The sequence below is a fragment of the Saimiri boliviensis genome, chromosome 7 (genome assembly GCF_048565385.1).
Source record: "Saimiri boliviensis isolate mSaiBol1 chromosome 7, mSaiBol1.pri, whole genome shotgun sequence".
Lineage (NCBI taxonomy): Eukaryota > Metazoa > Chordata > Mammalia > Primates > Cebidae > Saimiri > Saimiri boliviensis.
In genome coordinates, this window is record NC_133455.1 from 123,236,499 (window position 1) to 123,262,818 (window position 26,320).

A 26,320-nucleotide genomic window follows, 5' to 3' on the forward strand; every position below is an offset into this window, starting at 1 on the left:
CTGAAATGAGGTCTGGTAAACCACCCAATTTCCAGGCTAGGTGAGTCATTCCAAAAACAAACCCTTAGAAAATAAAATACATTTGTATAAGGGCCCTACACCACCTAGTAAAAATTTAGAATGCAATCCCAGATTAATCACCATAAACAACCTAGCTACTCTAACCAGGAACTTTGGAGGTAGGGACTAGGAATAAATATCTCAGGAAGGGACCCTGTAGGATGGTTAGCTTTTAGGCTATTCACCAACTCCACCCCAAGCCCACCCAGGATTACTATAACTCCCCATCACTCTACTTCCTTTAACCCACCAGACAATAACCCCAAGAGAGTAAAATAATTAAAATAACTAACTTAAGGCAAACTTAAAAAATTAAGACCGAATATGGGAGTGTAAATACCTGGGTCAAATGGGTTAAATTTTTAGTACTAGCTCTTAATAAGAGCAATCGTAATGCATGCTCTACTGGGCAGCCTTAGGCACAGGTAGCTCTGTTTCCTCTAAGTTGGAATAGCAATCCCAAAGGAATCCCTTACATGTTGGCTCTATACCCAATCAAAAATGCACAGGGAAATAAGACTTAGAAAAGTCTATCACTGCTCTTTCCTGCCTTACGAGAATATAAACGACTTCTCTTGCCTCTCCAGGAAGGGACAAAGTTCAAGAAGCCCGTGAGGAAGCTCTCAACTTGTACACGCATCCTAAACATTACTAATGAGTCAAACAAAGGCAACCACTCAGCTCTTCATATACCCTGGGTGAATGTCTGGTGGCATTGTGAGCAGAGAAACCTCTGTAACCTGTTACTGTCCAATTGGACCGGAACTTATGCCTTAGTTTAATTTGCCATTCCATTCACCTTGGCATTCTGTAAAATCCCCAAGAATTCACATGGCCACCAAAGTTGGAAAAATCTAACAAATTCTTTTAATCTCAACATATATGTTAACTCAATAGGAGTCCTGAAAGGGGTACATTTAAATACATTTAATACATTTAAAAACCAAAGAATACAAAAATAAATGTGGAAATGGGTACAACACGAGTAAAAAGAAAAAGAGAAGGAAATAATGTATACAGCGGTCCATTTCCAAGACAAATTGCCTTAGGTCAGCAAACTACAGAAGAAACAGGATATACTAGGCCCCTGCTTGGATGGCCCACGCCTGTTTGTCGGCCTCCCCACTTTCCCCGCTCTTTCCCCGCCCCCCGAGTTGCCCTCACCAGAACCAAAAAAGTTTCATCTAAAAGTTTACTAGTCTGCAAAAGAGCTCACTTTTGTCTGTTCATATCAGCCTGCCCAGCTATTTGGGTCATAAATCAAATACTTAAAGAGCCCCTGAGCTAACTAGGATGGCAATGCATTGTGGGCTGCAAAAAAATGCAGCAAGACAACCTAAAACAACAACAACAACAACAACACCTACAGTCCCTACCTAACAATCAATAGGTGACATCCCGGAACATTGTAACCCCATGTTATCAGTCTATAAAGAACCAGGGGAGGGACCTGCGAACTAGGGGATAGATTGCTTGTTAAAACTGTGAGGGGTGTGCCTGCCTATGAAACACCCAATCTTGCAGAAGTACCATTAAAACTTTCCGTTTCACCATTCTCCAAGTCTCTGAGTCAATTCTTTGTTTTTAAATGGGTAAGTTCGTTTCTCAGAAAGTGAAAGAGCGAACTATTCAAATACGGCCAGGTTCAGTGTCTCATGCCTGTAATCCCAGCACTTTGGGAGGCCGAGGCGAGAGGATCACCTGAGGTAGGAGTTCAACACCAGCCTGGCCAACATGGAGAAACCCCATCTCTACTAAAAATATAAAAATTAGCTGGATGTGGCAGTGCATGCCTGTAATCCCAGCCATTTGGGGGACTGAGGCATGAGAATGGCTTGAACCCCAGAGGCAGAGATTGCATTGAGCCCAGATCATGCCCCTGCACTCCAGTCTGGGTGGCAGAGTGAGACTCTGTCTTAAAAAAAAAAACAAACAAAAAACTATTCAAATATAAGGGAAACAGCTGGTACATAGTCTCTAGATGGAAACCCTTAGTTTGTGGGTGTCAAGTAACAGAATAAAGATCAGGGTGACAGAGGCTGAATAGCAGAAGGGGGCTGGGAAAGTTGCAGGGCCTTGCGGGTATGCAGAGAATACAGGAATTTGAGGATCAACGTTTAGAGCTCTGGAGCACCAAAGGACAGCAGTTGCATTCTGGATCTTCCTGCTTCTCTTTTTAGCACATGGCCTTCCTTTGCTCCTAGAGATTGCCTTTTCCAGGTTTCAGGACCCACAGATATTCCTTGGGAAAAATGTCTTTTAGACTTGTCCTTCTCTCTTTTCCATCATTATTGGAATGTGCTTTTCCCCTCTTTTTAGGAGAGAAGAAACCTCATGAGTGAGTTCACACTTAGGTGTTTATATGACAAGTGAATACTTAAAAGTCTTTGATTTGAGAGTTTGGGGAATGACAAAAAGGATAGAAAGGGAAAGGCTGTGTCTAGGTTTCATAGGCCCTAAGCACAGGGATTGCTGATTTCAGCAGCTTAAAACTACCAATATAAATGAATTTGTCTATTTCTCCTTGTGATTCTATCAGATTTTTTCTCCAATTGTTTTATTTTGATAAAACACACATAACATAGAATTCACCATCTTAACCATCTTTAGATGCATACCTCAGTGGTGTTAAGTACATTCACCTCACAGTGCGACCCTCATCACCACCATCTCCAGAACTCTTTTCATCTTGCAAACTGAGACTACCCACATTAGACACCAACTCCCCACTCCCTCCTCCTAGCAGCCCCTGGCAACAACTGTTCTGCTTTCTGTCTGTATGATTCTGACCATGCTACTTTTTACAGGTATTCTTACTGTCTTTGTCTTTTCGTGTCTGGCTTATTTCACTTAGCACATGTCCTCAAGGCTCATTCATTTGTAGTATATGTCAGATTTTTCTTCCTTTTAAAGCAGAATAATATTAAATTGTGTGTATATACCATATTTTGTTTATCCATTCACCTATTAATGGACACTTGGTTTGCTTTAAAGTTTTAGCTATTGTGAAAAATGCTACTGTGAACGAGGGTATACAAATATCTCTTGAAGAACATGGCTTTCAATTACTTTGAGTATAAATCTAGAAATGGAATTATGGGATCACATGGTAATACTATTCTTAATTTTTTGAGGAACGATTATACTGTTTTCCACAGCAGCTGTGCCATCATCAGCAGTGCACAAAAGTTCCAATTTCTTCATTTTCTTATTGTCTTTCTTTCTTTTTTTAAAAAAATATATTAGCCACCTTCTGGGTGGGAGGTGGTATTTCATTGAAGTTTGGATTTGCATTTCCCTAATTACTGGTTCTATCAGTTTTTGTTACAAATATTTTGCAGCTCTTTTATTAGGTGAATAAACATAATTCCAAACATAACATTTGGAATTGTTAGGTCCTTTTGATTGACTCCTTTATCATTATAAAATGATCTTTTTCCTGAAATATACATTGTTTGATATTAATATAGCTATTCCAGCTTTTCTTTCTTCAGAATTAACCTGATACATATCTTTTGTGATCTTTTTACTTTCAAGCTTTTATTATGTTAAAAGTAAGTTTTAAATAGAGTGGCATGTGGCTATTTGTAAAATCTAAAATGATAACCTCTAACCTCTACCTTTTTAATTGAAGCATATAGACCATTTACATTTAATGTAATTGTTGATGCAGTTGGGTTCAAACCTACCGTCTTGCTATTTGTTTCTCCATTATCTGTTTTTTGCTATGCTAATCTTCTTTTTCTGCATTTTGGGGGCAATCTATAACCTTTTGTGCTTTTACAAAGTGGCTAGGTTAGGGTTTATGGTACGTATATTGAACTTATCATTATCATCTACCTTCAAGTAATATTACAGCACCTTATATATAGGAATCCCTCTTAGCTGCAGGAGATACAATCCAAGACCTCTAGTGGATGCCTGAAATCAAAGATTGCACTGAACCATATATGTACTGCTTTTTTTTTTATCTGATAACCAAGACAGCTAAGCCACTAAGTGACTAACGGGCGGGTAGCATATACAGCATGAATATGCTGGACAAAGGGATGATTCACTTCCTCGGTAGGTGGAAAGTGAGATGATGCAAGATTTTATCTTACTATTCAGAATAGTGTGTAATTTAAAACTTATGAATTGTTTATTTCTGGAATTTTCCATTTAATATTTTCAGATCATGGTTGACATCTGGTAACTGAAACCATGGAATGCAAAGCCATAGATGAAGGGAGACTACTGTATAAAAACCTTCAACAATATATCCCTTTTGGCCTTTGTGCTATTGCTGCCACTGATTTTATTCCTACATATGTTATAATTCTTATGAGATTTTTTAAAAATTTTAAATAGTTAATGATCTTCTAAAGGGATTCAAATATTAAGAAAAAAAGCTTTTTATATTTATGCATACAGTTACCATTTCCAGAGCACTTCATTCTTGGTGCAGACCCAGATCTCCAAGTGGTGTTTTTTCCCTTCTGTAGGATGTGCCTGTGAATGATAAAAATCTGTCAGTTTTTGTATGTTTCAAAAAGTCTTTAATTTGCCTTCTTTTTGTTGTTGTTGTTGTTGTTGTTGTTGCTGTTGTTGAGATGGAATCTCATGCTCTCACTTGGGCTGGAGTGCAGTGGCACAATCTCAGGTCACTGTAACCTCTGTTTCCCAGGTTCACGTGATTCTCCTGCCTCAGTTTCCTGAGTAGCTGGGATTACAGGTGCACACCACACTTTGCTAATTTTTTGTATTTTTAGTAGAGACAGGGTTTCACTATGTTAGCCAGACTGGTATCAAACTTCTGAGCTTGTGATCTGTCCACCTCAGCCTCCCAGACTGCTGGGATTATAGGCATGAGCCACCATGCCTGATCTACTTTGCCTTCATTTTTGAAAGATATTTTCACTGGGTTTAGAATTCTAAGTTGACAGTTTTTTCTTTTATTTTTTTGTTCCTCTGAAGATGTTGCTACCTTGTCCTCTAGCTTGGGTTGCTTCTTATGGGAAGCTGTCATTCTTATCTTAGTTCCTTTGTAAAATGTCCCCACTCCCTTATACCCCTGCCACTTTTAAGATTTCCTATTTATTAGTGGTTTAAAGCAATTTGATTGTGTACCTTGGTATAGTTTTTTTAATCCTTCTTTCTTCTTGTGTTCAGGGTTTGTTGGGATTTTTAGATCTCTGGGTTTATGATTTTCATTAATTTAGAAGATGAAATTTTAAAGCCACATTTACATATTTTTGTATCTCTTCTTCCTTCAGGTACTACAGTTACATGCATATTAGGCTATTTGAAGTTGTCCCAGAGCTCAATGATATTCTGCTTAACTTTTGTTCAGTATTTTTTCTCTGTGGTTTTTTTTTTTTTTTTGGTTGATCTTTATTGCCTTGTGTTAAGTTCACGAATATTTTCTTCTGTAATGTCTAATCTGCTATTAACCTCATTGCATGTATTTCTTTTTTTAATTTCATATAGTTTTTATCTCTAGAAGTTCAATTTGGATCATATATAAATCTCCCGTATCTCGACTTAACATTCTCAATCTTTCCTCCAGCTTCCTCAGCACATAAAATACAGTTATCATAAGTACTTTAATGTCCTTATGTACTAATTTCATCACTGGTGTCATTTCTGGGTTCAGTTTTGTGTGATTGATCTTTTTTCTTCTTTACAAGTGTATTTTCTTGCTTCTTTGCAAGCCTAGTAATTTTTTACTGGATGCTAGACATTGTCAATTTTACCTCATTAGGTGATGGATATTTTTAGGTATTTTATATTTCTAGGCTTTGTTTCGAGACACAGTTAATTTAGACAGTTTAATCCTTTTAGGTCTTGCTTTTAAGCTTTGGTGGGATTAGAGCTATCTTTTGGGGCTGTTATTCTCCTATTGAGAATAAGAACAACAAAATACCTCTTCTGAGTATTCGTGAATTATGAAGTTTTTACTCTGGCTAGGGAGGACAAGAACTATTTCTGGCTCTGTGAGGCCCACAGAGAAGTCACTCTGTCGTTTCAGTAGTTCTTTACCCAGGCTTTGGTAGTTTTTTCGCATCCATGGTTTGATCAGTCTCAGCTGAAGACTTGCAGGGAACTCGCTACAGATCTCTGATGGCCCTTCTCTGTATAGTATTTTAATCTCCAAGACTCTGCATTGCAAACTTTATCTGCCTCGCTGTCCCCAAATTCCCAGCTCCAACTCGTCTACTGAGAGAGAAGAGATTACTGGGTCTACCTGGGTTCCTGCTCTCTGTATGGCAGCCTGGGTAATCCTTCTGGGCAGTAAGCTGGGGTAATCTCCGTGTTTGCCTTGTTTATTTGCCATCTCTAGGGGACTATGGTTTTCTATTGTCTGTTATTATCTCAAAACCTATTGTTTCTTATATTTTTTCTGGCTTTTTAACTCATTGTTGGATTGCTTGGGCGTGCTTTAAAAAATCCAGTTTCTTGGAATCTGTATTGGCTAATACGAGGCCGCCTTTGGAGCAGACCTGCATATTACCCTGTGGCTGATGTTATTCCCTCTCCTTGCAATGCCAGTATTTTCAGTGAATATGTACATTGGAATTTCTGGTTAAAGTAGTCAGTCACTTCCGCTAAAAATCAGAGTGGAAATATATTTATTTGAAATAGATGGGTTTGCTAGAATTAGGTGGAAGGTGTCTAGAAAGAGTCTACAGAAACCAGGTAAGAATCTAGAGCAGGCGTCCCCAAACTATGGCCCACGGGCTGCATGCGGCCCCCTGAGGCCATTTATCCGGCCCCCCACCGCGCTTCAGGAAGGGGCACCTCTTTCATTGGTGGTCAGTGAGAGGAGCACAGTATGTGGCGGCCCTCCAACGGTCTGAGGGACAGTGAACTGGCCCCCTGTGTAAAAAGTTTGGGGAGGCTTGATCTAGATTAAGTTGGCATGGCTATGATGTTGGCCAGCAACTTGTGGTTTTCTTTCTGTCTTATAACATGATTTTGTCGTTCACTTTTCTCCAGCCATCAGTTCAATGGCCGGATGATGGGCCCTGAGACTCTACGAGGAGTCAGCTCCTGGCTCCTCTCCAGTTATGCTGTATGGGCTGAATCAGTCAGTCAGCTTCTCTGAACCATGGCATCATTACCTGCAGGGAGGACTTGTACTACACAGGTGCAAAGAGATGGTTGGAAAACGTCTAACAAATATCCTTGGATCTGGACTTGAAGCCACTCATAGTGTATGGAATTGTGGATGCTTAGTAAATGCATTAAATGTTTGCAAGATATTTTCTTCTCCTAGAAATATCCTTATATCTCCCAGGAGATAAGAAACTTCTTGGTAAAGACATTTTGAGTACGATTGAACCCTCCAAAGAGTATTGAGTATTATTGGGATTCTGATGATTGTTCTTCCCAATTTTGTCTTTCTTCCTGCCACCTTTCTACCCTCTCAAGGGAAGTGAATGCTCTCTGATCGTATGGTGGGAAAGGGTCTCCTTCACTTGACTTTCGTAATACATTTATGGAGGGCAACGTTGATCCAGTTGAAGTGTAAAGGTACCATTATAATAATCGTTACGATTTAGCTTTATACTAAGTATTAAGAGAGAAACACAGACTAATACAATCTGGTTACTAGTCTGAAGGAATTTACTTCATGTTGTAGAAATAACACTTGCAATTGTGAGACGATCTTCAGGAGACAATTTGCCAACAAAATAAATGGGAACATAGCCAATAATTTCAGATAAGCAGATGCCATAGGCGGTCAGAATAGGAGCAAGAGAGACCCAGGCACCAGGGGCTGGAGAAAATGACTGATTTTCAATCATGGCCGCCTTCCTAAAGATATCAATCCCGTAATGCCCAGAAAGCTCAGAGGAAGAGGAGCAGGACCAAAGGCTTGAGAGTGGACAATGTGTAAGGGGAGGGGCCCAGGCCAAGCAGCCGGCAGAACAAGGCCCTACGGGCAGCCAAAGCCACTGTGTCCTGTGCCAGGAAAGGGCCCAGAGAGCATCTAAAGATAGCACCCTGGCACCGAGTCAGGTGGCAAGAACGGGCAGCCTGGTACTCCTGTAACACACGCTATAATTTCCTCTGAATATTTACACACTCAGTGTCTTCCAGTCATTGCCAGAGCCGCATGGAAGAGGCAGAACAGAAAATCATTGCCATTTGAAGAAGAGGAAACTGAGGCTCGGGAAGGCTCAGTGGCCTTTGCATAGGGGCATGGACAGGGAAGGAGAGAAGCAGGTCCGGGACACACTGGCGCTCTCTCTGGCTGTGTGCCTGTGGAGCACGTATTGGAAAAACTCCTCTGAGACTCCTGAGTGTAGCATAGGTCCCACAGGGATGATCTGACCCAAATCTGGGACTAACAGTGTAGTCTAACTCCAGGCAAGGCGAGGGCAAGAGAGGACACTGGCTGTGTCTTTCTGCACATCTACCTATAAAGGAGAGTGGAGAAGCCGAGGCTCCGTAACCCCCTTCACATTGAAGGAGGGGAGGAGGCTCCCTTGCCTTGGGGAGGGAAGAAGGAGGAACAGGAGGAAAACGCACAGGGAAGTCTGCTTTTAAGCCCATTAAAGAGGAAGAACCAAGAGCCAAGCATCCAATTAACCTGACATCTCTTGCAGCCAAAATATCTGAGGATATAAGAAGCGAATTTAATATGTGGAGGCTTGGGAGACAAGTGACTAATAGTGGAAAACAGCCCCAGTTTATTTAAAAAATAGGTCAGGCCCAACAAATCCGATAGATTCCCTCTCAAGCACTTACGATCCAGGAGACAGGGGGAGTGCTATGTGGATGCAATGCCATTTTGATCTGAGGCAGACATTGCTATTGTACCACAGACAGCCAGGGCTGGCAGGAGGTGCCCGTGCCCAGCACGCAGCTGCAGAGGGCGGCCTTCGCGTCCAACCTCTCAGTGACCCTGGTCAGGACAGCGAGTCCCTACGGGTGACCCGCCCAAGATTGCAAAGCCTGAAGGTGGCAGCACCCACACCCAATCCCAGCCCCTCCGCTGTCAGAGCTGAAGTGCTCCTCCCGGCCTTCCTGGCCTTGGGTGCCTCTCTTCCAGGCATCCTTGGCCCAGCTCCAGGAATCTCGGTGGCTCTGAAGCAGCACCAGGCTGCCATCTGAGGGCTATGACAGAGCTCAGGGCTTCAGAGAGGACGAGGGAAGGCTTGAAGCAGTCCTCAGCACTGTCAGGATGGGGTTCCTAGGCACCAGCTGGGGAGCCTGGTAACATGGGCAAGGTTGGGTCTGATCCCCACCCTGATTTCATTGGTCTGCGGTGGGCTGGAGATCCACCAGTGATAGCCCACGTGGATTATAAAACAGAAACGCTGTTCAAAATCAGAGCCTAGATGGTTTCTAATTTCTAGAGATGTTTATAGATCTCAGGAAAAAGTGTGCCACAGCCATAAATGTGGTAGTAGTAGATGCCCTTATTTCCTTTAGAAGATTCATTTTGGCCGGGCCTGGTGGCTCACGCCTGTAATCCCAGCACTTTGGGAGGCTGAGGAGGGCGGATCACGAGGTCAAGAGAGCGAGACCATCCTGGCCAACATGGTGAAACCCCATCTCTACCAAAAAATGCAAAAATTAGCTGGGCATGGTGGCATGCGCCTGTAGTCCCAGCTACTCAGGAGGCTGAGGCAGGAGGATTGCTTGAACCCAGGAGGCGGAGGTTGCAGTGAGCCGAGATCGCGCCACTGCACTGCAGCCTGGCGCCTGGAAACAAAGTGAGACTCTGTCTCAAAACAAAACAATACAAAAAAAAAGAGGGAAGATTCATTTTATATAATATATATACACTCTGATAAAATCATTTATTTTAGCATTTTAAAGACTTAAAAGTATTGCAATTAAGAACTCTCTTTATGTAATCCTGGCACTTTGGGAGGCCAAGGCAGGCAGATCACCTGAGGTCAGGAGTTGGAGACCACCATGTTGGAACATGGTGAAATCCTGTCTGTACTAAAAATACAAAAATTAGCCGAGCATGGTGGCATGCACGTGCAATCCCAGCTACTCAGGAGGCTGAGACAGGAGAATCCCTCGAACCCAGGAAGTGGAGGTTGCAGTGAGCCAGTGTCACCACTGCACTGCAGCCTGAGCGACAGAGCGAGACTCCTCAAAAAAAAAAAAAAAAAAAAAAAAAAAAGATTCAGTGGAATATGATACGGAAAAGTGCTACTCTAGACCAGTGGTTTTCAAACTTTATGGTTATCAGAATCACCTTCTGGGTCCCATCCCAGTTTCTGATTCATTGGTTTCCATCCTGCAAGGCCTGGGAATTTGCATTTTTGACAAGCCCCCAGGTGATGCTGGTGGTCTGGAAACCACACTTCGAGAGACACTGCCCTCTGTAATCCCTGGCTCAGCCGAGGGTCCTGAGAGGCCTCCCAGAGCGGGAGGGTGGAGACTGAGAGCAGTTGACAGCAGGACCTAAGAGAAGGGGCTTCCAGGAAACACGGCCTTGAAGGGGCTTGACTGTAAGATAAGAAAACCCTGTGTGAGAATGGGCTCTGCCAACCTATCCCAGAGCTAGAGTCAGAGAAACTACAAAACAGGGCGTTCCGAATGGGGGACAGCCGGCCCTCTGTGACAGGCTTCAGTGGCTGGCCTTGCCCCAACATCCAGGCCTGGAAAAGGCGGATCTGGAGAGCATCTGTGCCTAAGAAGCCGAGTCCTGTGAAGGGCATGAGGCTGACTACTGAAGAATGAACCAGAGCAAGCCAGGGAGCCCGGGAGGCCACACGCGGAAGGCAACAGCATCTCACAGGCCTGGCAACAGCTAGATCAAGCTTTTCCAACCTGCAGCCTGCCCACAGCCCAGGGTGGCTTTGAACATGGCCCAACACAAATCCATAAACTTTCTTATAATATTATGAGTTTGTTTTTTTTTTTAGCTCATCAGCAATTGTTAGTGTATTTTATGGGTAGCCCAAGACAGTTCTTCCAATGTGGCCCAGGGAAACCAAAATATTTCAACCATCCTCTCCTTTACCCCGAGACTCTGGGCTGCCAGCCCCTAGGGGAAGAAGCAGCAAGCTAGAGCTACCTACCCTAGTACAGCACATCCCTCTGAGGGTGCTGACTTCATCTTCCAGCCTGATGATAAGACAGAGGGGTGCAGGAGAGCAGAGAGAAGGTGGACACAGGGCCATCTTGGCCAAAGTCAGGCTCTAAAGCTGTAAATTTGCTTTCTTAGGTGATAGGAGAGGTCCCAATGCCCAGCAGAACCCTCGCTTGTCTTTCTGCTGCCTGACATTTCACGTAAGAATGTTTTTTTTTTTTTTTTTATGCAAACCTCTGGTCCCTATCTAAAGGCAGGTAGATGGTGCTAGACAAGCTAACCCTTTGTGTGATTATCCATAACAGGAGCCACAGCTTAGATCACAGCCTGGTGAGTAAACACGGGTGAAGCGAGGTGTGTTACGTATCTAAGGGCGACACTGGGCAGAGGGGCTAGCGTGAAGATGGGCAAGGAGGAAAGAAGGTGAAGGCGGTGGGCAAAAGAGGGGTGAGGCCCACGCTGGAAACCTTCTGCCACCCCTGCAGTGTCCTCTCCGGCTGTGATCCTCTTTCTTCCCTCCATGGGCCCTTTAGGCCAGGCCGGTGGCTGCTGAGGACAGACGACTCAGGTTAGAAAAAGCTCTCTTGACATTTGGAGAACAGAGCAGGATTTGGCTCCTCTAGTGGAGCCTCTTGTTCTCAGGAAAATCATTTTAAAGCTTGGGCTGGTGCCAGCAGGAGCCATTTATAGCCCAAAGGGCTTGGGTTAGCTTTGGCTGCCTGGTGCAGAGAACACTGGCTTCTCTCTGCCCTCTGCAGCCTGCCTTCCCCCTTTAGATCTCCAGCTCCGTCACTCTCCTTCCTTGAAGCCTCTTTTTCCTCTCCTCCATCACCTCTTTCCTATTTTCTTGGTGGTTCCAGTTCCAGATCGACCTCTGGATCTAGATTCCCCTAGGTGAGGCTGAACAAATTCCTTGCCTTCTGTGGGTTTCTGCACCCTGACCCCTATTGTCTGCCCTCTTTAAGCTCTGTCACCTCGGGGAGGTGCCTGTCTGTGCCTCCCTCTGCCCAAGCGCTGTCCTTTGTCTAGTCATTGCCTGTTAACTCTCTTTCTGCCCTCAAGACTGGGCTTCCTGCCTGGGCCAGCTGTGTTACCCATTACTGAGCACAGGGCCTGGCTCCTGGCTCCTGGCTCCTGGCAGTAGCTCAGTTAAGCCTGGTTGGGCCGAACTGAGCTACCCATGGCATCAATTTCAAGAGCACAGGCTTTGGCATAAAGCAGATACTGGTTGACATGTTGGCTGTGCTGCTTGCTATCTCTGGGCACTGGCAAATGCCTGCACTTTGTAAGCTTTCGCTTCCTCATTTGTAAATGTCAGTTACTACAAGGATTTCATGAGATGGTGTCTATCTATAAAGCACTTGGCGCGGTGTCTGGGGAACAGTGGTCTCTCAGTCAATGTTAAGTCTCATCACCATCATCATCATCTGCCGTCTACCCTCATTTTCAAGGGACATGGGTTAGGTCAAACATGCTCCTCCAAAACCCCACCCCTGCTTGTGGAAATCCGACCCACCCTTCAGGGACCAGCTCACAAGCTCACATGCCCCTTCTTCAGGAAGCCATCTTCCTCCTCTCTCTAGCTCTGCTGCTTCCACAATCCTCCATCTCTGCATTTAGTGGGACCAGGGCTTGTTCACCCTAGTAGAGTGGGTAGACTAAGACGACTGAGCTTTATTTGTTGGGGAGAAAAACTGCCCTGGGTAAGGCCAGTCTGGAGGCAGAACACCGAGTTGGGGGAGTCCTGATCAGTTGCTGGCATGGCAAGTGGAAGGCAAATCACAAATACTGACAGTGGAGGGTGATTCTCAGCAGCTCAGGGAGGCAGACAACGTCGGGAGGTCTCCAGCAATTAGCAATGCCCTAGGCCTGGGCCCTTGGGTGGAGGTGCAGAAAGAGCAAGGCAGGACCTTTTCTCTGCACTGGGGCCCAAGAACCTGGCGAGACAAGGCCACAGACGACAGTGCAGAAACAGGTACCACAACCAACTCCAGGGTGGAGCAGGCAGGGCCAGACCTCCAGGGTGATGTGGGCACAGTCACCCTGGAGGTGACTGGGGGCACTGGAATGTCCGGAGGGGAGGGAATTGGGCACAGAGAGCAAATTGGAGCTGAGATAGCCGCAGCTGTGGGCAGACCAAGGCGCTGACATTGAGTGTCAGCTGCCCATCCGAGTGTGATTCCAAATCCTTTAGCTGATCTCTCAGCCTATGTTTACAAGATTGGAGTTTGCAAGTCACCTTCACTCAGAGACTCTGCTTGCCCGTTGTGGCTCAAGGAGTCGTCGAGCCTTCTGACTTTACAGAGGAGACCACTGTCATCCCCCAAGACCATCCCCTCTGCTCCTCAAGTCTCAAGAGCCTTCAGCTGTGGCTGAACAGTCATCTGTAGCTCATCTGAGATGCTTCTGGATTCCTATAAGGGTTCCAGTTTGCCTGTATGGGATCCATAGAATGCCCATATGTCTCTTGTTTCTTCCACATGGCTGGCATGGGGCCTTGCTCTTGTAGAAGTTCAGTATGTAGTTGTAGAATTAAAAGCATCACCCTGTGTAGCTGAATGTTCAGGGATCACAGGTCACACTGCTTCCCACCCACTCCCAGCTTCTAGGGAGATGGCAAGCCTATCAGCCAATGGGCAGAGTGCCAGGCTGCGGACCAGGGTCTGGGCCAGTCTTTTCTTTGTCCCCATGACCCGTGGCTATTGAACTGAATGCCCCCAAATCCACGCATCCCTCCACCTTCTGCATGGCACCTGGCAGACACTTCATAAGCTGGCTGTTGGGGAAAGTCTCAGGAAACCCCATGGAAAAGGAAGCCTTGGAATCAGAGTTGAATGACAGCTCACAGGTGCTAGAGGTCCCTGTGACCTTGACCCTGCATAATGCCCAGACCAGTTAGGACTTTTTCTTTTCCTTGATATATTTAAATGGAGTCTATGCTGGGGTCAGCATCACACACAGAGCCTTCTTCATCCCTAGAGGTGAAGTGATCTGCACAGCTTCCTGAGCACAGTGTCCTCCTTGGTGGCTGACTTTGGGAGGGCCCCAGCCAGGCTGGATGGAGGTTGACTTTGTTTCGGAGCCCTTGATTGGACACTGGAGTGCAATGCTCAGGCCACGAATCCTCGGAGAAAGGGCAGCCTGGAAGTGGCAGGAGTGAGGACACATCCTCCCAGCTTCACTGTTTGCCTCCGTGTCCCCAAGCCTCTCTGCCTGGTCCCCTGCTGCCTCCAAGGTCCCGGTAGGAGGTCCCGTCCTAGCTGCTTTCTCAAGCCCATCCTCCCTCTCCTCTACCTTCCCTCCCCTGGAGTCTGTCTACCTGCACCCTTTCGGCAGTCACAGGTGGCTTCCCAATCCGAGTACCAGCCTCAGCTTCTCTCCAGATGTCTGGGATTATACTTCTTTGTGTTTCTCAATATTGTTATTTTTTGCTATTGACAAAAAAAATAGGTCAACGGCATACATTTTAGAAAATATAAACACGCACAAGAAAGAAAAGAACGAACGCTTCACAACCCAAAGCCCTAGAGCCATCACCAACAATCCCGGCACCTTCTGAGCCCCCTCTCTTCACAAACAGGCATGAACGGGCTTACATTTTTAAAATGGGACCCCACTGTCTATTCTTCTCCCACTTGTCCTCCTCAACCAACAATTTGTCATGATCATATTTTCATGTCATCGGACACTCTTCCCAATGCTTCTAATGGCTGCATAGTATTCTATTGTGTGGCTACACCACAGTTTAATGTTTTGCTTTGTGGAACATTTAAGTTGACTCCTATCTTTTGTCACTAAGGACAGCGTTGTCATGACATTCTTAACAGCTACATCGTTATGATTATCTGTGATTCTCTCCTTAATATGAAGTCCACAAAACTGTAATTGCTGGCCTAGCGGATTTGCACTCTTTAGCACTTTAAATAAGTTTTTACCAAACTGCTTTCTAAAAGTCTTGACCTATTTTCATTCCCACTAGAAATGCGTGAAAGTCCCTGTTACCCTGCAGCTCTTACATATGTTTTGGTAGTTTCGGTGGGAGAAGAGCTTACCTGGTATTTAAGAACCATAAGGTTTTAATTTGAATTTACCTGATTTCTAGTGAGGTTTAACGTTTTTGCTGCCCATTAACTTGCCATTTGTATTTCACACGTACCTGCCTCATGTGAACAGACTATCAAACCCTTTCCCCAACGTTACATTGTGGGTGTTCATCTATTTTTGTATTGGCTTATAAGAGCTCTCTACATATTAAGGGTATTAACCTTGGTCTGCCATATATGCTAAAATCTGCTTCTCGGCCTATCACTTACCTTTTAACTTTGTTTATGGTATTTATTGTCTGGAACTGCGTTAATGCCGTGCCAGACATCTTTTCTTACACGTCTCAACGACATTTCCAACTCTGCATATCCAAACTGAAATTCATTGTTTCCCCTCACCCCAACCTGCTCTGCCTGCTGACTGGCATATTTTTGTTAATGTCACCACCATTTCCCTAGTCACCCAGGCTTGAAATGTTGAAGTCATCTTTGATTCCGTCTCCTCTCTCTTCCCCTGTGTGTCCTCAGTAACCAAAGCCTGCGGAGTCTATTTCTGCACTTTCTCTGGCAGGCAGCCCCTCGGACATTCCAGTAGTTCAGGATCTCATCATTTCTTGACTGGACTTTGAAAATAGCCCCCAAAGTTCATACCTTGCCTCTCCTCTCTCCTCGGCCCCTCCCGTGTGCTGCCACCACATTGATCTTCCTAAAGCAGAGCCCAAATACGGAAGTTGCCAGTTCCCTGGTAACAAACCGGCAATAGCTCCCCGTTGTCTTTTGCATTTAATTACAACCTCTCAGCCTGGCCATAATTTCCTTTCAACTGAATCTCTCACTGTCTCAGGCAAGCAGCTCCCAAACAAACTCACTGCCCTCCTGCCTCTTGATTGCTCAAGCCGTCCCTTCCTCCACCTGACAAAATCCATTGAAAAACTCCCACCTCACCCCACCTCCTGCTATCCCAGGGCTTCCTGACTCTTTGCATTAAAGTGAATCCTCTTTCCTGTGAACCTCCAGAACAATTTGCTTGAACTTCTCTTGTAGGGCAAATCTTATTCCAGCATCCATCAGAGACACTAAGGGTCTCAGAATCTAGCAGACAGGGTCCTTGGAGGGCATGGTTCCCATATGTCTTTGTTTCTTCCACAGGACCTGTGCGGTGCCTGGCTGTTGTAGATGTTCGGTAGGTAGTTGTGGAATTAAAAGGAACACCCCGTGTAGCTGAATGTTCAGTGATCACAGGCCACTGCTGTTTCCCACCCACTCCCATCCTCCTGGGAGTCTTAGCCTGTGGAGTCTCAGGAAGCACATGGGAAAGGGGCAGCCTTGGAACCAGAGTGGAATGACAGCTAAGGGGTGCTGGAGGCCCCTGTGACCTTAACCACGCACAATGCCCAGACCAGCTAGGACTTCCTCCTCTTCCTTAACATATTTAAATGGAGTCAATATTGGGGTCAGCTTCATGCACAGAGCCTTCTCTGGCTTTAGAGGTGATTCTGCAGGCTGCACAGGAGTGTGCAATTGACACAGGCTATTTTTAGTCTCCCAGAGACCGTGACCAACATCGCAAGCTGAGGGTGGGTACACCTGCTGAATTCTAATGAGGCAGCCCCACTCGCCTCTGCCAGCCCGCCCGGGATCTCACCAACCTGAAATCTGATGTTGCTAAACTGGGAAATGTGTTTATTTCCCAAGTGCGGTAGCCTAGATACACTGGGAAAATGGGACCATCCCACTCCCCCAAGCTCACTCCCCTGCAGCCCTTGACACCGGACAGTCTGGGGGCTGTGCCGAATGATTCTGGGGAGCAGATGGAATCACTTAGCTTTCTTGATCTTGCTGTTTCCTAGGATCCTCCTGTTTCCCTTGCTAGAAAGGAGACAGTAAGTCTGAGCTGACCCAGCTCACTGACGAGAAAATCGAGACATAGAATAAGGACATGATTTATGTAATAGTAATAATGAGCACTTACTATGTGCCAGCCTGTTCTAACGCCTTTCCGTATGCTAACTCCTCCAAACTTTTGGACAAATTTTTCAGGTAGGTTTTATTATGATTTGTGTTCTACAGAGGAGGAAAAGCTGAGGCACAGTGATGACAAACGATTTCCCAAGGTCACACAGCCAACAAGCGCTGGGTTGCAGAGTCAGGCAGTGCGGCTCCAGGGTTTGTACTTTCAGCCACTTTGCTATCTGCCTCCTAGTATCTATTTTTAATTTCACTAGAGCCAGGATAGGATCCAGGAGCCTGGATTCCCAGCCCCAGAGGACTGACTGCTAGATCATACTCCTTTTCGATTTTTCAAATTCTGCCCTGCTTTGAGGCCTTTACCATGCCTTGCACATCTGGGTCTTCTGCATTCCAGGGAAAGGAGGTCTTCCGGCAGAACTACTTCTGGGCTCCAGTTGCTGTCCCTGGGTGCCAGAAGCTCTCTGGACCCCCATCCCTTTCTCCCTGCTCCCCCTAGCCTGTGGAGGACCAGGGAGCAGACGGTCACGGGCAGCAGCAGTGGGCGTAGAGCGAGCTGGGCTGGGCCTCAGGATTGGGGCACCCAGGAGTAGCAATAATTGGTCGTGTGGAGACCATCAGTGTGGGTATCCACAGTGCTGAATCCGGGTAGAACTGTGAATCAGAAACTAAGAGCAAGACAGCAGGTGGAAGACACCAGAATCTAAGACATCTGCACTGTGGGGACCGTGTCCTCCTGGAGCTCGATGCTGCCTGTTGAGTGGAGAGAAGCCCATGGGTTCACCTTCCTGAGGAGGCAGGTGGAACTTCGTTTCATCTAGCAGATCTTATTACGTGCCTGGCCCTTTTCTAAGCACTTCAAAATACAAACTTGTGTAATCTTCAGGACAACTGTAGGAGGCAGGGACCATTTTATTCCCATGTTAAGAGACAAGGAAAATGAGGCACTGAGAAGTTCAGAAGTTTGCCCGAAGTTGTGTAGCTGGGAAATGGCAGAGCTGGGCTTCAGCTCTGGAATCCACACTCTTGGCCACCGGGCTGTGCGATGCATCTTTCCCTTTACTGAATGCTTCCTGTTTGCCTTCAAAGGAAGATGCTGTTTCCCCATTTCACAGTACACAAACTGAGGCCTGCATTTGCTCAGGTCACCCAACTAATAAGAGCTGAAAGTAGGTGAAATCCAGGTCTATGTGGCTCCTCCGTGGCCTGCCATTCAGCAGATCACAGCCAAGAGCCCTGCTGCCGGGAGCTAGAAGGGCTCACCTACCTCCCTTTCAGGAAGGGCTGCTGTGGCAACTTGAGGCTGGCCTCAGGGAGGGGGAAGGAAAGGACCATCAGCCTCAGCAGGCGGAACATTGTCTCTCCTAACACCGGACCCCCTTCTCTTCCCCTCAGGTGAACAGCCCCCCCTCCCAGCCCCCTCAGCCCGTCATCCCTGCTAAGCCCGTGCAATGTGTCCATCATGTGTCCACTCAACCCAGCTGCCCAGGACGGGGAAAGATGTCCAAGCTGCTGAACCCAGAGGAGATGACCTCCAGAGATTACTACTTCGACTCCTACGCCCACTTTGGGATTCACGAGGTAAAGACTCCCGAGCGGGTGGCTAATGGGTCGAGGTTGACTCTGCTGTTTTATTGTTTTCAGAGGCAGCACCGTGTGTTCAACTCCTCGCCATGGTAAAGTGAGTGTTCCCAGCGTCCCTGAGTCCTCTGACCCTTTCTCCAACCTTGGGCTACCCTCTGGGAGGGGGCCAGGCCAGGCCTGGAGCAGGGGATCAGGTGAAAGTGTGTCTGTGCGCTCCACAGTCAGAGAGAGCCCACAAGGTGTTTAGGATGGGTTTGTTTTACATTCCAGCTCCTGTGTCTGTCCCCAGCCATAAACCTAGCTCATCCAGTGTGGGCTGGATAGCACTGGTCTTTGCACCAGGAGCTCAAATGCTTGCAGCCACAGTCCTGAAGCAGCAAGGACCTTCCAGAGATCATGATGTCTATTCTCTAACCAGTGAGCACCTCCGGGGGAAGAGCTGCAGGAAGCTTTCTTGGGAGCTTGGCCCAGGTCTGACACCCTGATCGAGTACCTGGAAATTCTTATGTCTAAATGCCAGTCTTACACCATAGCAGAGAAGACTAATGTTGGCTATGGAACAGAACAGAGCCTCCTAACACGAGGTGCCCTGGCTAGAGTGGGGGCCTAATGGTGCCCTTACTGTATATCTTTCATTATAATCTCCAGCAATTTCTTCAGCCACACCAAATAAATAAGTAGCATTTACTGAGTGCTTGCTAAGTACCAGGCACAGTTCTAAGCACATTATCCATATCATTTCACTTAATTCTAATAAGAACTCTATGAAGAAAATATTTCCACGATCCTCTTACAGTGTAAAAACAAATTGGGAACCAAAGTTTGCTTGCTATGCAAATCCGTTTTCAAAACAAGTCTCAAAGAGCTTCCTTCCACGTACGCACTGCTGTGAATGCTTCCTGCGTGGAAGTGATGACATGCCATTGCCAGAGGGGTGTTTAGTAATTTAGCAGTCAAAGCCAGCTCTTTGGCTTTTTGTTTTGTTTTAGAGCTTACTATACTCCGTGTTGTCCCAAGCATTTTATATTATCGGCTCATTTATTTTTCAGGTCAACCTGGTGGGGTTGGTGTTATCATCTGTCCCCATTCTCCAGATGATTTTGGCCCTTAAGCGTCAGATCAACTCTCATTCAACTTTGCTGGCTTTTGCTTTGTTTTGTTTTGTTTTGTTTTTGGCGCAAGGCCACAAGCTAGTAGATGGCAGAGCTAGCAATTAAACCGTCACCTTTTCTTCCTAACCACCACACCATACAACCCTTAAAACAAGTTTTCTTTCTTCCTATCTGGGAACTGTAAAAATTAAATTGCCATATTTGTCCCTGCTGGTTTTTCTGCAGCCCCACGTGGAGGGAGAGGGTGGAAGGAGGCCCCTCAGTTACTTCTAGACTGGCGGCTCAGCCTCATTTAATCCATGGAGGCTCAAGGTTTGGCTCCCTGAGAACTGCTCACTATGTAAAACCAGTAATCCTGGGCCTGCAGTAGAGGAGGACTGGGGCCTGTGTTCAGTCCAGAAGATCCTGGCCCAGGAGGGCCTGGACAGCTGAGCCTGCGGCTCTTGGGAGGTAAAATGGAGTCTCAGGGCAGACAGGTGAACTCTTACCCCTTCTTTGACTCCACTCTCCTTTGGGGTAGAAATTCATGCAGCCCTGTTCTTGGCCCGTGAGAGGCTCCAGTGGGTGAGGGAAAGAGCCTCTGTGAGTGCTCTATCCTCAAGACCTTGTCCCTAATTAAAGGTCCTGTTCTCCACGTGACAAGTTCTAACAGGCCTGTGGCTCTGGGTACCCATTTCAGGACAGATTCTTGGGACAAGAGAGCAGTTCCAGGGACCCCAAAATGCTTCCTCTTGGACCTGGCCCAAACTCTCCCATTAGAAACCAACCAACCATGAGGTGCACTCAAAGCCAGGTCTGTAGGCTCCCCCCTCCCCCCTCGGAGCCTCCCTGATCGGCTTCCTGGACACCTCCCTCTGAGTTGCTAGGTTCGTGCTGGGCCACGCCTTTGGCATTTCAAGTGTGCTCCACTAAGCTATTCCTGATCTCTATCATTCCTTCAGGACTTGGTGTCCCCAGCCTGTTACCTAGTGCTTGGCACACTGCCTGGATTGCAAAGGCCTGTGGACACGGCTGCTAATCCAGTCATTCAGGCGATGCTGGTCAGCACCATACCCAGTACCCACAGAAGAGGATGCCAAGTGTCACCAGATAAATACTAGACCAGGTTCCCTCAATTGTGTGTATTGATAGAAAAGTCAAGCTTGTGCATGCAAATATATAAACATCTTGCAGGCTGAGCTGGGGACTTGGTGTAAAAGACCTGTGAGTCATAGATAACGTTCCTGTCCTGGGAGAGTCCTTAGCAGCCTTCTCATCGGGAAATACTTCTGGACATCTGGCTCAACTCCCTCCTGCTGCTGCACCAGACCATCTCATAGGTCATTTAATGCAGGAATAGCTGGGTAACCTTCCAGTCCCGCGGAGGTTTCCTTTTACCCTGTTTTCAGTCTCCCAGATCATCTGCATGAAAGGAGGTGGGGGGCACACGGCCGAACTTTCCGCACTGTTCTTTGCAGAGAGAAGGCCTGCTCGGTCCTTATTATCGAGCACCAGGGATCTCTGTTCCACGCCAGACGGTGCATGGTGATGCCTTTGCTTCCTTGGTCTGAGCAAGACCCATATTTCTCCGTCCATCCGGAGCCACGCTGGCCATTTGGCAGTCTTCTCCCCATCATTAACGAAATGCTCACACAGTGGGGAGCCTGATGATTAATAGCCATCAGTGAGTGTTGACAAAACACGGTGTGGATGGATTGGGTTTGATGCGTCTGTAAGTAAAAACAAGAAGTGCTGAGTACAGGGAGCTGTTGGGGCTGGAGAGCACAGCAGGGGGTGACTCTGGGCATTCCTGTTTTGATCCCATGGCTCCATTCAGAGACAACTCTGTTTCCAGCCTCCAGAGGGCAGGGGCTAGGGAGAGGAAGACCCCGGCCTTCCAAGTCAGGCCTCTCTGAGAAGAATGGAATCTTGAACAATCTTGAATCCGAAGTGGAAACTGTGTGCTTCCTGAGGCCACCACCCAGGGAGGAGGCAGCAGGCTCCATGACCCCCAGATCCCAGCTCTGAAATCTCAGCATCTCAAACAGTTGCCACTGGGCTTGGTGCCTCAGCCACGAGAAGAATCCTTGCCAATGCGGCTGTGCCTCCGGCACCCTGAGCCCTGGGTGCCAATCCCAGTCCTGGCCAGGTCCCTTCCTTTGGCACTCTTGCTGCAGGTTCTGTTGAAATAGACTCTTCAGGGCCTCATTTCCCAGCAATTTGTCAATGTGCCGTCATGTGCTTCATAGGCAGGAAAGTCGGGACACAATGAATCCAGTGCTAGAGGCTGGAAGCTGTTTTCAATAGGGTGGCGTGTTCCTGTCTGAATGTCTTGGGCATTCTTTGGGCTATTCTCCCAGGAATGTTTAAAGCAGGGGTAGAGGAAGGGGAGAGGGGACCCCTTCTTTTGGCAAGCTGGGTAGGGGAAGACTTGCTAAGTCACAAATTTCTGTTCTTCCAGACCTTGTACCTTCCAACCTAACTCCTGGGGTCTGGGACTTCCAGGAAAGGAGAATTGGCCAAAAAAATGACAAAGGCAATGAACTAAAGGGTGGGCACTGGTGAGGTGGGCGGGGCTCTCCATTGGCAAAAATAGGTTAGGTTTTGAAGGGAAGGCAAGGGTTAAAGAAAGACACACCCACAGAAAGAGTGCGGCTCAACAGCAAATGCAGGTTCTATGTCCAGCATAAAACCTACAGAAGTGGGGGACCAGCCTAATGCCAGAACCCCCTCCCCGATACTTACAGGCTGAGGGTACTTACAGGTATGGGAGCGAGGGGTCTGGGCAGTATGGCTTGCTGCCCGGCAGGATATTGATAAGATGTTCCTGTGATGAGGTGGTGCTGGCCCCTGTTCTCGTGGGATGTCATGTGGTATTCCTTGGACCCTTGTCCAGCAAAATATAATGGGATGTTCTTTTTCTTCTTCTTCTTCTTCTTTTTTTTTTTTTGAGATGGAGTGTGGCTCTGTTCTCTGTTGCTCAGGCTGGAGTGCAGTGGCATGATCTGAGCTCACTGCAACCTTCACCTCTGGATTCTAGCGATTCTCCTGCCTCAGCCTCCGAAGTAGCTGGGATTACAGGTGCCTGCCACTATGTCCGGCTAATTCTTGTATTTTTAGTAGAGATGGGGTTTCACCATATTGGCAAAGCTGGTCTCAAACTCGTGACCTTGTGATCCACCCACCTCGGCCTCCCAAAGTGCTGAAATTACAGGCATGAGCCACTGCGCCCAGCCAGGGATGTTTCTTTAGTTGGGCCTTTGTCTGCCTCGTGGTCAAGTGGTTAGGCAGGATGCGTCTCATGGCCTGAACCCCCGTGAAATGAATTACTTTGACCAAGGTTTGCAAAATAGCTGGGAGCTTACAAAATGGTGCAGTATGGACTAGCGGGCTCTCCGGAGGTACTCGGCCAATCCACTTCCATCCACTAAAGGCAGTTAAGACTTTGAACTGTGGTTAAGATTGAAACAGTTTTGCAGCCTTTGTTGTTATTTTGCCTCCCTTCCCTGTTCACCTCAGCTATTTCCTTGCATGGATGAAGAAAAGGGTTGTAGTTATCACAAAGAACCAGAACCAGCATTTTTGTGAAACTTACTACACTTTTGTAATCATCATAACAAACCCAAAAAGTAGGTGATGTTATGACTCCCTTTTTCCAGATGAGGAAATTGAGGCACAGACAGCTGAAAGCTGGTCTGGGTCAGAGAGCTAACAAGCAGTGCAGGTATGATCTGAATGCGGTCCTTTGAGATTTGAATGCTGTAGAGTCTATGTGTTTAACCACTGTGCTGTATGGTTTTTCTGCTTACTGAGCACCTGCTATGAACCATGCTCCATGCCTGGTTCTGGGTAAACCATCTATCTTGTCTTTGGTTCGAGATCTCCTAAAGGGAAAGGCTTCAGCTCACCTTCAAAGTGTTTAAAACCAGAATTGAACTCAACACAACCGATCCCCACACCTTATTCAACTTCTAATCAGATGAAAGATATCAGCCCTGGGACAGCACAGGAAATGATGGCTGGGCTTCAGAATGGTTCATGCCTCCTTTTCACCTTCAGTGTCCACCAGAATTTCCTCTGTGACTCACCCTAACTGGAAACGTAAGCGAATTTGGGAAATGTAGCGCCACCTGGCCAAGATGACACGTTGCAAAACTTCCCAACGTGGTGCACAGAACTCCAGAAAACATGAAGCCAAACCTACAGAAGTAAAGGAATAAAAAGACAAGTCCCCAGTCATGATTAAATATTTTAACACTTCTCTCTTGGTAGGTGATCAGACACGGGCACAAAAAAATCAGTAAGAATGCAGAAAATTTGAATAATACAATCAAACAACATGAGCTAATTGACATTTTTAGAACATTTCGTCTTCAAACTACAGAAGACATGCTCTTTTCACGTGCATGTGGGAATATTCACTAAGGTAGATCCTATGCTGGGTCACAAAACAAAGATTAAAATCATGCAAAGTATGTTTTTTGATCACAATGAATTGAAGTAGAAACTGAAAACAATAAATTATCCAGAAAATCTCCAAGTAATTGGAAAGTAGGCAGCACTCTGCTAAATAGACCATGGGTCAGAGAAGAGATCACAGAAAGAAAGAGAAACTATCCCAAACTAAATGATAGTGGAAATACAACATATTAAAATTTGGGAAAGAATATTCAAGCAATATTTAGAGGGAAATTTATAGCTTCAAATGCTTGTGGAAAAAAAAAAAGGCATAAAATCAGTGATAGAAACATCTACCTTAGGAAGCTAGAGAAAAACAAATAAGACCCAAGTAAGGTGAAGAAAGGAAATCATTAAGATGAAAACAGAAGTCAATGAAACAGAAACTAAACAGTGGAGAAAACCAACAAAGCCAAAAGCTGCTTTGTGAAATGGTTAATTAAATCGATAATATCTAGCTAGACTAATCAAGAAAAAAAAAACACAAATTATCGTATCATAAATGAAGGCAAGAACGTTGTGACGATCACGCAGATATTCAACAGGCAATGGGAGAATATGATGACATGTCATGCTGATAAATTTGACATTGTACGTAAAATGGATACATGCCTTGAAAAAATACCTTGTCAAAGCTGACATAAAATGCATCAAAAATTAAAATAGCCCTTTACGAATTAGAGAAATTGAATTCACGTAAAACTTTCCATAAAAGAACTCCAGGCATATATGGTTTTACTGGTGAATTATAACAAACATTTAAAGAAGAAATGTACCTAACACAAACTTTTGCAGAAAATATATGAGCAGAGAACATTTCCTACCTCATGTGATGAGCCCTGTATAACTTCGATTACCAGAGAAAACATAAGACGAAGTTATAGATCAACGTTCCTCATCATTATGAATATGCAGTAAAATGTTAGCAAATAAAACCCAGCAATATTTTAAAAAGCTAATGCATCATGACAAAGTGTTCACGTAACATTAAAAACCAATCTGTGAAGTTCAACTCATTGACAAAATAAAGAGAAAAGTCATATACCATCTCAATAAATGAAAAAGCATGTGACAATTAAATACCAATTCATGATAAAATCTCTCACCAGGTTAAAAATAGAAGGGAACTTCTTCAGTCTGATGAAAGACATTTATAGGAAGCCCAAATTATACTTAAATGGATATATTATTGGAACAAAGGAAGGATGTCTGTCCTCTGTAATTCCATTCAACATTTTACTGGCAGTCTTTGCCAGTGCAATAAAGCAAGAGGAAAGAACCAAAAAATGAAAGGCATACAGATAGGAAAAAAGAAAAAGAAAAATTGTCTTTATTCACGTGACAAGATTTTTTCACATGTACCCCAAAACCTAAAATGCAATAAAAAAAAATAAATAAATAATAAATAAATAAATAAATAAAAAGAAAAATACAGAAATCTAAAAAAAAAAAAAAACCTACTGAATATGTGAAGTGAGCAAGGCTGCAAAATACAAGGTCATATATACACCAACACTTTGGAAAATGAAAAGCTTTACACACCATATACAGTACCACAAAATAAGATAATTGAATGAGGCCATGTGCGGTGGCTCATACTTTTAATCCCAGCACTTTAGGAAGCCAAGGTGGGCAGACTGCTTGAGCCCAAGCGTTCAACGTCAGTTTGGGCAACATGGTAAAACACCACCTCTACCCAAAAAATACAAAAATTAGCCAGTCTCGTAACTTGGTCTCAAAATAAACAAAAAATAATAATTTTTTGAAAAACTCAATAAAACAGTTGAATGGAAATGTAAGATCTTTATGCGGAAATCTATACACCATTCTAGAGATAAATGAAAGATCTAGATAAATGGAGAGCTGTGACGTTCTTGGATTATAAAACTTAAACTTGCTAAGATGTCAGTTCTCTCCAAATTGATCTGTAGATTTACAATTCTGATAGACGCCAGGAGACTATTCTGTATGAATTAATAAGGTAATTCTAAAATTTACGTGGAAATGCAAAGGGCCTAGAAAAACCAAAATAATCTTGTAAAAGAACTACATTGGAAGACTCTCACTACTTT

The 26,320-nt window shown here is 45.4% G+C and overlaps 1 protein-coding gene across 2 annotated transcripts in view; it reads left to right on the top strand.

Moving 5' to 3' along the window:
• PRMT8 (protein arginine methyltransferase 8) overlaps positions 1 to 26,320 on the top strand; it is a 95,458-nt gene that overhangs the window by 22,687 nt on the left and 46,451 nt on the right. For both annotated transcript variants that reach the window (XM_003942191.3, XM_010330036.3), the window contains exon 2: positions 18,511 to 18,696. In XM_003942191.3, coding sequence (XP_003942240.1) covers positions 18,511 to 18,696 — 186 coding nt within the window. The remainder of the gene's footprint in view (positions 1 to 18,510; positions 18,697 to 26,320) is intronic.